The sequence below is a fragment of the Dasypus novemcinctus genome, chromosome 7, assembly GCF_030445035.2.
Source record: "Dasypus novemcinctus isolate mDasNov1 chromosome 7, mDasNov1.1.hap2, whole genome shotgun sequence".
In the NCBI taxonomy this organism is placed as follows: Eukaryota; Metazoa; Chordata; class Mammalia; order Cingulata; family Dasypodidae; genus Dasypus; species Dasypus novemcinctus.
The window spans coordinates 55,475,195-55,488,363 of record NC_080679.1 but is presented as its reverse complement, the minus strand read 5'-3'; the positions used below and the strand labels follow the sequence as shown (position 1 = coordinate 55,488,363).

The window sequence follows — 13,169 nt, the reverse complement described above, 5'->3', positions numbered from 1 at the left end:
ATGTTAAAATGACTACTGCAAAAGTATTTCTTCTAAATCATTCTATATCACAATGTTTATGAAAAAAATGATTAAAACTAGTTAATAAGCAGCAGATTGAATTACAGTTACATTTTTTTGGTATTACCTTAACTTCACAGTGAACTGTACTCCTGTCTTCAGGACCAGTGGTCTCTGAGGATGAGTTGGCATGCAAGGCTGTCTTTCCACTACAAATGAGCTGTAAATACCCAGGAAATTGTAAATAAATTAGCATTATCATTATAGTTGAGGAAGTAAATAATGATTTTCCCTAAAAAGAAAAGGGGATCAAAGGTACAACAAAAAAGAAGTCTGAAAGATTCTGACAAGCTGGATGAATAAGGTGATGTTTCCTAGTCAATCAGTAAAGAAATCCAAAAATCTAATTTACACTGAACAAAACCGGAATGATTTTAATTACCCAGGATACTCTTCAACAAGGAAAACCCTAAATTCAATCATAATCATTTGTAAATCTGCATCAAGAATCACATTTATACTAAAAAACCTAAGTAAATATCCCTTATTATTTTAAAATCCATCATACAGGCATTCATGTTTGGATAATGGACACAGGGAACATAAGGCATTTCTATTATTTTAAGCTGGCATAAAAAACTTACTTGCAATAAGAATTCCACCCTCCCAGTCAGTGACGTTTATTTATCTACTCAGAATGTTTGGACCATGTACTACAGGCCAGGCTCAGCACTAGGCCCTGCTGGGGTAAAAGGGCGACAAAGGTACGTCTGTGCCCTCTAGAACCTTCCAATTTTCAACAAGGTAATGAAAATACACAAACAGGTACATAATAAAAGGCAGAATCGGAGAGGTAGAACTATGCAAATCTGGAAAGGAGGTAACACCTGTTTGGAGACTCTGGAAAATGAAATTTCACAAAGATCAGATATGAGCTAAACCTTTCAGGATGGGATAATTTCAAAAGGAGGTACAAGCGTGGAAGGCTCTGAGGAGGGCCAAATGTTGTCAGAAGAGGCATGGAGACTTACTTCGTGAATAGGACAGGCCTAGAACAGAAGATGTCTCATCTGCCTGGGAAATGGGGTCTGTGCAGCAGCCAAGTGTGGAGTGGCTGCCAGGGCCAGGCTGGGGGGGAGGACCACGAATGTCCAGTGGAGGGCTCTACTTGTGTTAGTGCTGGGACTGAATCATGCCCTCCACACACACATGCTCGAGCCCTAATTCCCAGTCCTGTGGGTGTGAACTTATTTGTAAGCAAGATCTTCAAAAATCCTACTGGGATGAGGTAAAGTTAAGTGAGGGTGGGCCTTAATCTGATATGACTGGTTTCCACAGAATCAAAGGAAAATTGGACATGGAAGTACAAGCTGCAGGAGGAGACCAAGGAGACAGATCGTCATGGGACAGAGGCAGAGACTGACAGCCAGGAAGCTACCACCAGAACACTGCAGACTTCAGAGAAGGCACGGCTGGCCAATACCCTGATTTGGGACTTCTAGCTTCAAGTTATGAGCCAGTAAATTCCTGCTGCTTATGCCAACTAGCCATGGCATTTTGTCACAGCAGCCCTGACAGACTAAGACAGTAGGTGATGAAGAACCAAACTGGAGCTCTGCTTTGGGACAGCACTGAGTAGGAGAGACTAAGGAAAGGGCTAAGAAGGAGGACAAGTTGGGAGGCCATTATGTAAGATCAGAAAAAGAGTTCTGAGAGCCTGATGTGACAAGGCCATGTTGTGGAAAGAAGAGGATACATATCACGAGGTTGGACATGCTAGGTCTTGGCATTGACGGCCAATGAGGAAAGAGTAGTAAAAAGTTACTACTGCTAATCAGCCTAGGTGGCCAAGCGAATGAAGGGCCATTGGTGTAGACAAGAATTCAGGAAAGGGACTGCATTTCTGGGAAAATTCTTGGGATTTTTTTTTTTTCCGCTAAAAATGTATATAAGCTATTAAACTTTTAAAAATTATCTGAATTCCCTTAACATTTTCCTCTGGGTTAAATAACCACACAAGGTGCAAATAAAACTGCGTCCAGTTACCTCTGAATGAGCTGCTGGAAAAGACTGAAGGTGCGGTCCCACAGCACTTGCTTGTTTTTTGTGATAGGGTCCTGTTCATAGGTATATTTCTGTTCCAACTCCTCAAGTTTTTTAAGCTGCTGACGAACCTGCTGCAGACTCTCTGCAACTATGGTGAACCTGGAAAGGTACAAGACACAGGTGTCTCTGTTAGAAACAGTCTCAAAGCTACCTGAATTAACAAGACTCGCCATCAATGGATCCTGGAAACCACCAAGTGGTTACAGGCAACCCAGGATGTTATCTACCTTTTGGCACTGGACTCTGCAGGGAGAAACAGGGAGGACAGTGAGGTTCCTGACAGTAAGGAGCCTAGTTATTTAGGGAAGAAAAACTCATATACACTGACCAAACACAGCCCAGACCAAAAACCTCTGCCTAATACAGAGATCTAAATACAGAGAGATGGGAGGGGACAGGGATTCTAGGTGACATGTGACTTTGATTGACCTTTAAAAATAATTGGGATTTAAAAGGGAAGGGGTATACAGTGAGATACCACTTCATCCCCACTGGGATGGCTATTGTTTAAATTAAAAAAAAACAAATGTTAGCAAGGATTTGGAGAAACTGGAATCCTTATACATTACTGGTAGGAATGTAAATATTATAACCACTGTGGAAAACAATTTAGCAATTCTTCAGAAAGTTGAACACAGAACTACTCTATGACCCTGCAGTCCCACCTCTAGGTATATACCCCAAAGAAATGAAAGCAGACTCAAGCAGAAAGCTGTATACCAATACTCAAAGCAACATTATTCACTATTGCCAAAAAGTGGAAGCAACCCAAGTATCCTCCAACAAGTGAACTGATAAACAAGAAGTGGCATATATGCTCAATGAGCATTATTTAATTATATTCATCCATGCCACGTCACGGATGAACCTTGAAGACATCATATTGAGTGAAATAAGCCAGACACAAAAGGACAAATATTGCATGATCTCGCTGATATAATTAGAATATGTATATTCATAGATTCATAAACTAGGGTACAAGGTACTAAGGCCCAGGGGATGAGGGGAATGGGAAGTTATTCCTTAATGGGTACGGAATTTCCATTTGAGGGGATAAAAGGAAGTTTTGGTAATGGATTTTGGTCATGATCATTAATACCACTGAATTATACACTTGAAAATGGTTAGAATAAGAAATTTACGTTGTGTACATATATATATATATATATCACTACAATACAAAGTTAACAAAAAGAGGTGGGTAGGACAGAGGGGGCAGGCAGAGGAGCAGGGGAACTGGTGTGGCACGTGCATAAGGGGCGATGCAGGAGGCAGTAAGGAGCCACTGCAGGTTTTATGCTGAGAGAGTGAGTGACCAAGTAGTGCCTCAGTGATGCTGTGCAGACAGGGCTGGGAGAGCCACCTCGAAGCTGTGGGAACCATTCACACCAGCTAGGGTTAGGATGCAGGGGAAGGAAAAAGATCATTATTTCACAGAACAGAAAGGGGGGCGATATGTTTAATCTAGATGCTAAAAATAGACTCATAAAGCCAATGAGTAAACTCAGCAGTTGCTTACACCCTCCCTTCCTTACAATGAACCAACAGCTAATGGTAACACAGTCTGAGGCAATTCCACTGTGGAAGTGATGCATTCTTTGCCTGGAATAACAATGAAAAAAAATCTTCTTTTAAAAACATCTCCCCAATTGGAAACATCAACTTCACTTTGTGGTGTGAATCCTTGAGTCCAGTTCAAGGCATGCATTAAGGCACTGAGAGAGCAACCCTGTGCCACAGAAAGAGAAGGTAGGATAATGTTGGGCGAGTGAGGTCCTATCCAACTCACTTCTGGAGGAGGCTCTGACCTGGTGCTTCCCAAATTTGTCTGGGTTGTAGCATGTGGAGAAAATGAAGTCTGTGCAGCACAACAGGGAATGGTGGAGGGTATTTGTGTCACTAGAGGAGGCCTGAAGTAATAACTGGGGGACCCAGACACCCCTTGAGAGAGGGGTGCCAGGGAGCAGCATGAAGAAAAACAGAGCTGGCAAGAGATGCCATACTGGGAACCAGGGCTTAGTATCTCCAGGCACACTAAGACACACTGGGAAGCTCTGATCTAATCCCCAAGAAACCTAGGATATATATAGGCAATTTGCAGAAATGAATGTTCATTGGATTTTTTAAAATTAGCAATTCAAAACATTAGTAATTTAATTCAGCAATTCATGAGAGCTCTGGTCCTTGGGCTTTTGCCAATTGTTCTAGGTCCCCACCCTCTCATATCCACTATGTGACCAAGGCCTGTGGATTCTACCTCTTCCACCCTCTCTGCTGGATCTGGAATTCAGCCTGTGTTGGCCTTCACCGGGACTGGACTAACATGCCAACAGTGGCCTTTCTGTCTGTATTCTATCTTCCAGGCTGCTGCCAGACTAGCCTTTCTGAACAAAAAATCGGAGAAATGTGCCCCATGCTGAAATAAAGCCTACCATGGCTCACCAGTGCCCTGGATAAAGTCCCCAGATCCCAGCATGTCACCTCTTGCCAGCTCCGCTTTTCTTCATGCCCCTCCCTAGGACCCCTCTCTCCTGGCTCCCAGGACACAGTGCTTGCAGTCCCCCACTTGTGCAGTCATCCTCTCCTCCATGTCTGCGCACATGTCCTTCTCTCTGCTGGAATAAACATCTCGCCCCTGGTATCCACAAAGTACACCAATGCACTCTCAAGTGTCAGCGCACGTACCAAGTCTTCTGTGAAACCTTTCCCGGTGACGCCTTCTTTTCATAGAACTATGGATGACGCTCTTTGATTAGTGCAGCTAATCAGCTGTCAACTTTTGCTGCATAAAATTATTACTGCATCTCTCCTTCTCCACACCCAGACCTCCTTACTGCAAAGACCAAGATTCATTATTCTTGTGTCTCCAAGTCCTAGCACAGTGGCTGGCACACAGTGGGCATTTGATAAGTATTTACTGGATGGATGACTGAAGGGCCCACATCACACTATGACTTCATGTAAGCTGAGGAAAGCCTAAAAAAACATTAGGACTCACATTGCTAAATGTGTTATGTGACGACGACACCACTGATGTTTTGTGCCGTCAAGTGACGCCTCCCACAGCACACGTTTACCTGGAGGAGTGCGCCTAACAAGTAGAATATGGCTGGACACAGTGACCTCATGACTAAGGCAGCGCTTTCCAACTGGCTGTTTCCAGGATAAGAAAATGGACAATATCAAACTCTAAACCAAAGTTTGATAGTGGCTGCTCAACTAACAAAGCTCAAATGTGCACTTTACAAGTTTATGTGGTTTGCCAGTCAGCTACCAATTTTCTGCTTTGGAGAATCTTACCAGTTCTGCAGCTGATCAAGGCAGGCATTGGGCGGTCCTCCAATACAGGCACTCTGCTGTCTGCGCTTCCATTCCACTAGCTCATCATTAATCAAGGCATTCTGGGTTAGTTCACTGATGTTCAACAGCTCTGCTATTTTAATAACTACTTCCTGAATGGAGAGGAGGAAACAAAGTAAAATAAATTCTATCCTATTCTTATTCCTTTCTATCCTATTTTAATTTTAGTAGGTTTCAGGGAATGAACCTGGAACCTTGCACATGAGAAGCAGGCACTCAAACACTGAGCTACCCATGCTTCCCTAAATTCATTTTAATCACTGCATTTTTAAAGATTTTTTTTTTACAAGTAAAGCAAATATACTTTCACACTCAACTGAATTTTTTTTTCTCTCCCTTCCCCCCCACCCCCCCAGTTGTCTGCTCTCTGTGTCCATTTGCTGTGTGTTCTTCTGTGACCACTTCTATCCTGATCAGCGGCACCGGGAATCTTTGTTTCTTTTTGTTGCATCATCTTGTTGTGTCAGCTCTCCGTGTGTATGGCACCATCCCCAGGCAGGCTGCACCTTCCCTCATACTGCGCGACTCTCCTTACAGGTGCACTCCTTGTGCCAGGGGCTCCACTACGCAGGGGACACCCCTGCATGGCAGGGCACTCCTTGCGTGCATCAGCACTGCGCATGGGCCAGCTCACCACATGGGTCAAGGAGGCCCGGGATTTGAACCTTGGACCTCTCATTTGGTAGGTGGACGCCCTATCCATTGGGCCAAGTCCGCTTCCCCACACTCAACTGAATTTTAAAGTTTAAGTCCTTTATTTACAGTCTGACAAAACCAAAACATTATTCCAGAAAGTCAATCGCTACCTTTCTCTTATTGTCAAGCATTAAATACATCTTCTTGAGTAATAGCTGTTCTTGTTTCTGCTCATTCTTTGCCACATTGTTGGCATCGTGCTCTGTGAATTGAGAGAGCAGAAAATTTGGATATTTTAGAAAACAAACCAAGATTCACATAAATTTAGGAGAAATGTGATACAAACAGTGGGAACGCCATCTGGAGAGGACAAAATTTGATCTTCTTCAATCTTTACTGAGTAAAACAAGAAAAAATTCCTAAGTATAAAACCCAGACACACTGAAACAAAATTCTTATTTTCCATGGCCCATGTAAACTAGAGACAGCACTGTGTCTGGTACATAAGTTATGGTCAGAATACTACCAAATGAATATAAGTGACAAAATTTATACAAAGCATATCAGTAATTTGGAAAGAGAAGCAGATGATTAGACAGTAGTAGTTTTGGGTTCCTTTCTCTTACTTTTTACCCAAATCATATTGATACTCTCTCCATATAAAGTGTGGTAGCCTCCAAATGATTACCAGGGTTAACAGCAGTGCCTACCTGTTCTACACACTCTGGGGTTATTTCCCATTACTGCTATCAATAAAAACAAACAACATCAACAAGAAAACTGAATAGAGTGAAACTGTTCTAAGCCATAAGAAAAATGCTGGACTATTCTGCAGAATATACACATGGATCTCAAATGTCTGAAGGAACAAGGTATTGGGGCAGGAGAACCCCATACACCTATCAGTCTATATGCACAAAAAATGAAGTGAATAGTCAATAGTGCTCAACTGAGGTGATTTTGTCCCCCAGTGTCATCTGGCATTGTCCAGAGACAGTTTTGGTTATCACAACTATTGGCTTCTGATGGGCAGAGGCCAGGAAGGCTGCGAATCAGCCTACAATATCCAAGAAAGCTCTCCACGCAGAGAATTACCTGGCCCAAATGTCAACAGTGCTAAGGTTGAGCACACTGCACTGGGTCATCAAGAAGACAACACAAGCAATTCAGAGTCATAAAGTACTTGGCAAAGATGAAGGGGTACGCGCGTTCTTTACCTAGTGTTGTTACAAAAAAAAGTTTAGCCACTGAGCACTGCTTCAAGGGTTAACTCTTACCTCTATTCTGCAAGGTTTTACATTTAAAGTCATATTCATCTTGTAAATCTTCTAAGGTCTTGATTTCATGCTCTATACACTACAAAGAAAAACATAAAAACACTTTATACTGATCATCTTCCAAAGACTTTAGGAAACAAACTGTTGCTTCTATAGAACCCAGAAAACCACGGAAATAATTTCTATTTCATAGTATGTAATAACATTACATTCATGATTCTCATGTCACCACCTGATTCCAGGGCCCACAGTATGATTCTTCCTCGTCATTTTTGAGACCATCTCTGAGATAAGACTGAATAACTTCAATTTGAAGCACACAAAAAGGAAAACACAATATAACAGAAAATACCCTCATTCTTTGCAAATAAGCAGTGTGTGTGTGTTTGGGGTGGGGACATAAGTCTCTCTTTATCCCAAGACAGTTCTGGTTTGACACCTGTTGTCCAGGTGTAACTGCTAATAGAGAGCTCTTATTTGCTGTAACACATCTCAATATGGACAATACATTATATGGCTGACCTACAAAAAAGCTTCATCTGCTTGGAATTTGGTCACATGTTTACATATTCTTCTCTGGATTTCCTGGCAAATTCTGGGCTGGGCCCACTTAAGTTTCTACTTTAATAAGGTGTTTTCGTTTAGAAACCTGTAGCATAAAAGTTGCTCCAAAGAACATGGAACTTGGAAAGATGCTGCCTAAGTACCCAGACAAGGTCATGTCAGTGTGACCTGGGCACCCCTGGGCTGGAAGGCCTGTCCCACAGACACTGGCCTCGCGTGACACAGATCTCACACAAACTATCCCTCGCAGCAGGGGGCAGTGGTCATATGCCACCATGGGCTTCCATACACATTCTTCTAAGTTTTACCTGAAAGCTGTTACAGATGTTTTACTCTAATCAGAAATGTATCAGAATGTCTTAATGCAATGTCTTTTGTTCCCCCTTCCAAATATTAGCATAAAATGGATGATGCTTGAGGAATATGGACCATGTTTATCCAGGGACCATCTATGCCAGGAACAGCTCGATTTGAGAGGCATGGACACCAACAGCTATTTAAGAGTAGTGACATCTGGTTCACTGAGTAACGGCAAAGTTAACACTTACTGCTCAATGTTTAAAAGTTATAACAGGGGCCATAAAAAGTCTACCTGGTCTTTCACTGTACCAATGTATTTACTTATAGTTTGGAACTTCAGCAAAAGCTTTCTTCTCAATTACTTGAGAGAAAGAACAGTTACTAGGTTTACACTGAGTGATTTATACCTTTATTTCTGTTTTATAAAAAATTTGCAGAATAAATGCACATATTTACTCAATACTCACCATGACTTTGTCCTTCACATTTCTGACTTTGCTATCAAGCTCCTTCTGCTTGTCTAACATCACAGTGCTCTGAACAGTCCCCGACTGAGTCTATAACGGGAAGTGCAGAATTAAGAGCCATCAATTTCTCTGGTGTTTCCTCGCTGGTTACATTCCAAAGTCTAGTCCATACCCTCGAGCCCTCCTACCTCCCAGACCTTCCAAAGTTTATTACAGGCTCCCCTGTGTGTCAACAAGAAACAGCTGAGTTCCCAAGGCCCTGGAAAATGCTAGCAAACTGTTAACAAGGATACAGAAAGACTAGGCTCAATTCACGCCTAAAGTAAACAAAACACATTTCTACAAGTTTCCATTAATTCACACAGTTGCATGCACCACACAGGAATTTATTTCAGGACTTCTCAAATTTCTGTCCTTATTTGTCTTAAAGCAGTGGGATTCAAAATGTGGTCCCCAGACCAGAAGCATTTATCACCTGGGAACTTGTGGGAAACGTGGAATCTCAGGTCCTAACTGACTACTGAATCCGAATCTCATTTTAACAAGATCCCTGGTGATTCAGAGGTGTATCAAACTTGGAAGGCACTCCTGGGAAGGACTTCACTGATGATCTACTACCATAAAGTCAAGAACGAATATAAATCCACTCTCCTGGGAGTAGTCACTCCTCATGCTTGATAATCAGAAGACTCAGACAGGATAGTTCTGAAGTACTAGTTTCAGGACACCAGGGGTAGGCTTGCTGGGTGTTAGTAAACTGCTTTGACATGATGGTTTACATTGGATATCAGCAAGAACTGTTTAAAATTCAAATGCAGTAAGTTTAATTAGTTATAAAAACGTTTATGTTTCTGTGTTAGTGAGACAGGTGCTGAGTTTACTGTCTAAGTGTGTGCTGGCAGAAATTATTGCCCTGCCCCTGACTTTTATTTTGAAAAATTTCAAACTTCTAGAAAAGCTGCGAGCTTTAGTGTAATACCCATAAGACCATGCACATAAAGCAAATCAGGCAAATGAGGACAATTTTTAAATCTATCTATTTCTCCATACACATCTAGAACCACATGCTGAACCAAGTCAGAGTTACCTGCAGGTATGGCAGCCCTTTACCCCTAAATAGTCCAGTCTGTATCTCCTAACAATAGAAATGTTCTTCTGCGAAACCAACATACTATTGCCACATTCAGAAAATTTAACAATCAATCAATACTACCTACCATACAGGCCAGATTCAAACTTTCCCAATTGTCTCAGTAGCTTTTCTTTTTCAATCAAACATCTTGAATCTTTAGCTTCCTTCAAGGTGCAATATTTCATCATCTTTTTTTTTTTGGTCTGACACTGACATTTTAAAGGGTGCAGGCCAGTTTGTTTCATTTGTTTTTTGCAGAATTTCCCTCTGTTTGGGTTTGTCTAATTGCTTCTTCATGATTAAATACAGGTCAGACATTTTTTGCAAGATACTATATATGCTCTTTCTCGGTTCATCCCCTCAGAGTCCACATGCTATCAGTATTTCCTATCTTTAGTGATTTAAGTTTGCTCACTTGGTGTATGCTGAATCATTTCATTGCAAAGGTATATTTTTCCCCACTATGGGCTGATGCTATGAAACTATCAATATCTAGTTTCCTAATGGTCTTTCACCCACTGGTTTTAGCATCTACTGGTGAATCAATTTACAGTAATTCTAAAATGGTGACCTTCATTCCTTTTTTATAAGTTGCCATTCTTCCATGAAGAGCTTTCCTTTCCTTTTTTTTTTTTTTTTTTTGAGTAGCACAGAAACTTACGAATTCTTTCCTTAATGCTTTAAAATCTATTCTTGTCTATTTATTTTGATGTTCATGTCGCAAATTTAGCATGTGGATATTCCTTCAAGCTGGCTCCTGTGTCCTGACATGTTCCTATCAGTTTTTAAGTACTTCCTTATGTTCTGGCTCGGCAAGTGTTCCAGGTTCATCTTTCATGTTCTTTGTCCAGCCCTGGAATCAGCTATTTCCCAAAGAGTCATGGTTCCTTTTAGTGGGAGTGGTATTTAGGAACCAAAATATGAGTACTAAGAGTGCTCACTGCTACAAAAGTGACATTGCTTCTAGGTTGTTTCAGTGGCCAGAGTTAGTGTTTGTGTATTTATATTTCATATATATATTATATATAAATATATTTTAAATTTTTATTCATTTTTTTTTACACCAACACCACTCATTTCAATCCACCACGACAGGGGTTTTCCTCTCCTCTTTACTGCCTTCTATCTTTGTACCTTCTCTCCCACTATAAGAATCTTGATTCCCAACATCAAAATCATTTCTTATTTGCTCTGTATTACAATACACACACATACATAAAACTACTACCAACAACAAACCTACCCGGTAAAGTTCAAGGTTTCTTTGCAGTTCTCTTTGTCCTTCAAAACTATGTTCGAAAGCTACTTAGATTCTTTCTAAAGTCCCTTTTGTATGGTTGTATGCCTGACATACATTTATGATCATCTGTTTCTTATTCATTCTTTTATAGTGTTCAATTGTGCATATATTCATTTTGTGCACGTATGAAAATTAACTCAACCATTCTCCTGTATATGATCAGTTTTTTTCCAATATTTTATAATTATCTGAAACAACAAATAGTGATCAAATGAACCATTTGGGGCAAATGCTTTTTGTTCAGGAAAAATTCCTAGAAGGGGATAGCTGGGTCAGAGGGTAAATGCATATGTAGTTTTATTAGACATTACCAAATTCTTCACCACATGGGGTTGTACCATTTTGCTCAGGCCCCAACAGAGTACCTTGTTCCCCATAGCTTCACCTACAAAACATGCTATCAAGCTTTTGAGTTGCCAATTTGATAGGTGAGAAACTGTTTGTCCATGAACTTTTAATTTGTGTTTCTTTCATTAAAAGTGAAAACAAGCATTTTTTTCATGTTTTAGAGTCATCAGAATATCTTTTTGTGATCTATTAATACCTTTCGCCCATTTTTCTAATGAAGTTTTGGTCTTCTTTCAACTTTTAAGAGTTTTTTACATATTAAGAATTTTAGCCCCTTTTCTGTGATCAATGTTGCAAATATTTTCTCCCAATATCTCACTGCTTTTTTTGAGTCTACTTATAGCTTGTCTTTTTTTTGGCCATGTTAAAAAATTTTTTTAAAAGTATCTTCAAAGTTATCAGTCTTTTATTTTACACCTGGATTTCCCCTCATAGCTAGAAAGCTGCTCCTATTCTCAGATGATAAAGGTGTTCACACATTTTTTCACTAGCACTTGCAGCTTCATTTTTTAACTTTTATTTATTTATTTATTTTTTGACACCCAGGTCCTACGGTCATGGCAAATATTTTTTTTACTTTTAGATCGCTGATCCATTTGAAGTTTATTCATCTATTTTGTGTAAATTTTGGATCTAATTTTAAAAATTTTCCCATTGGCTATCCATTTGTCTTAACAACATTTACTGAAAAGTCTACGTTTTCTCCAGTGCTTTCTGACAAACTGGGAGCATTTCAACAACAGGAAAATCAAAGATTAATGTTGGAAAGGACCTGTCTATCACCTAATCCTATGTTCTTGTTTCAGAGCTGCACATCTAAAGACCTTGTGTCGAGGATTTCAGCTGGAATTTAGTAACTCACAGACCCTGGACCAAAGAAAAATCTCCTGCTCAAGAAGGTTCTCTTCACCTGAAGGAACAGTTGTCCAAGGAGACTTGAGTGAGGGGAGACCTGATGGACACTAGGGGTGACAGAGGTCCCAGTCAGAACACTCTCAGATTCCATCTTGCTGCTCAGAAAACTTAAGGTAAAGGAGACTGAATGACTTCTCCAGTGAACGGGTTTCAGAGTCAGACAACCCACATTTAAATTCCAAGCCTGCACCTTATTAGATCTGGGACCTTGAACAAATTATTTGACCTCTAAACCTTAGTTTTCTCATCTACAGAACGGGGATAAGAGTATATACCTTCAATGATAGTTTTGAAATAATTTATTCACTAAAAAAATGTTTATAAAGTGCTTAGGACAGGGTCTGAAGCATTCAATATACCCTAACTTCATTAAGATCAAGAAGCTGGAACAGCAAAGGGAATTCTAGACCCCACTTTGCATTTTCCCCTCCAACCTGAAGGAAATGATCACCACTCTTCGTGGATCCTCTGGACCTAAATTTGGCCCATATAATTTGCTTTTTTATCATAAAAAGAAAAAGAAAAAAGGGTAGCATGCTCTAATGGCAGCAGACAAAACATTTGCATTCTACTAAAAATTACCTATGTAGTGTAATGTAATATAATAGCCTTTTCAAGCATATTTTCCAAAAGCTCTTCTATTAAAATAAAAACTTATGGTAACAATATATTGCTATCCCAAAATTTCTACAGAAGTCAGTGCTCTGCACTGATTTGGAATTTTTCAAGTTTTTAACTCACTCTATTTGTAAATTTTTATTATG

General features: G+C 40.2%; 1 protein-coding gene across 1 annotated transcript in view; it reads right to left on the bottom strand.

Annotated features, from left to right (window-relative positions):
* STAT1 (signal transducer and activator of transcription 1) overlaps positions 1-13,169 on the bottom strand; it is a 59,701-nt gene that overhangs the window by 26,054 nt on the left and 20,478 nt on the right. Inside the window, exons 5-10 of the mRNA XM_058300490.2 lie at positions 8,711-8,800; positions 7,380-7,458; positions 6,273-6,364; positions 5,407-5,558; positions 2,047-2,205; positions 128-220 (exon numbers count right to left, since the gene is read on the bottom strand). Coding sequence (XP_058156473.1) covers positions 128-220; positions 2,047-2,205; positions 5,407-5,558; positions 6,273-6,364; positions 7,380-7,458; positions 8,711-8,800 — 665 coding nt within the window. The remainder of the gene's footprint in view (positions 1-127; positions 221-2,046; positions 2,206-5,406; positions 5,559-6,272; positions 6,365-7,379; positions 7,459-8,710; positions 8,801-13,169) is intronic.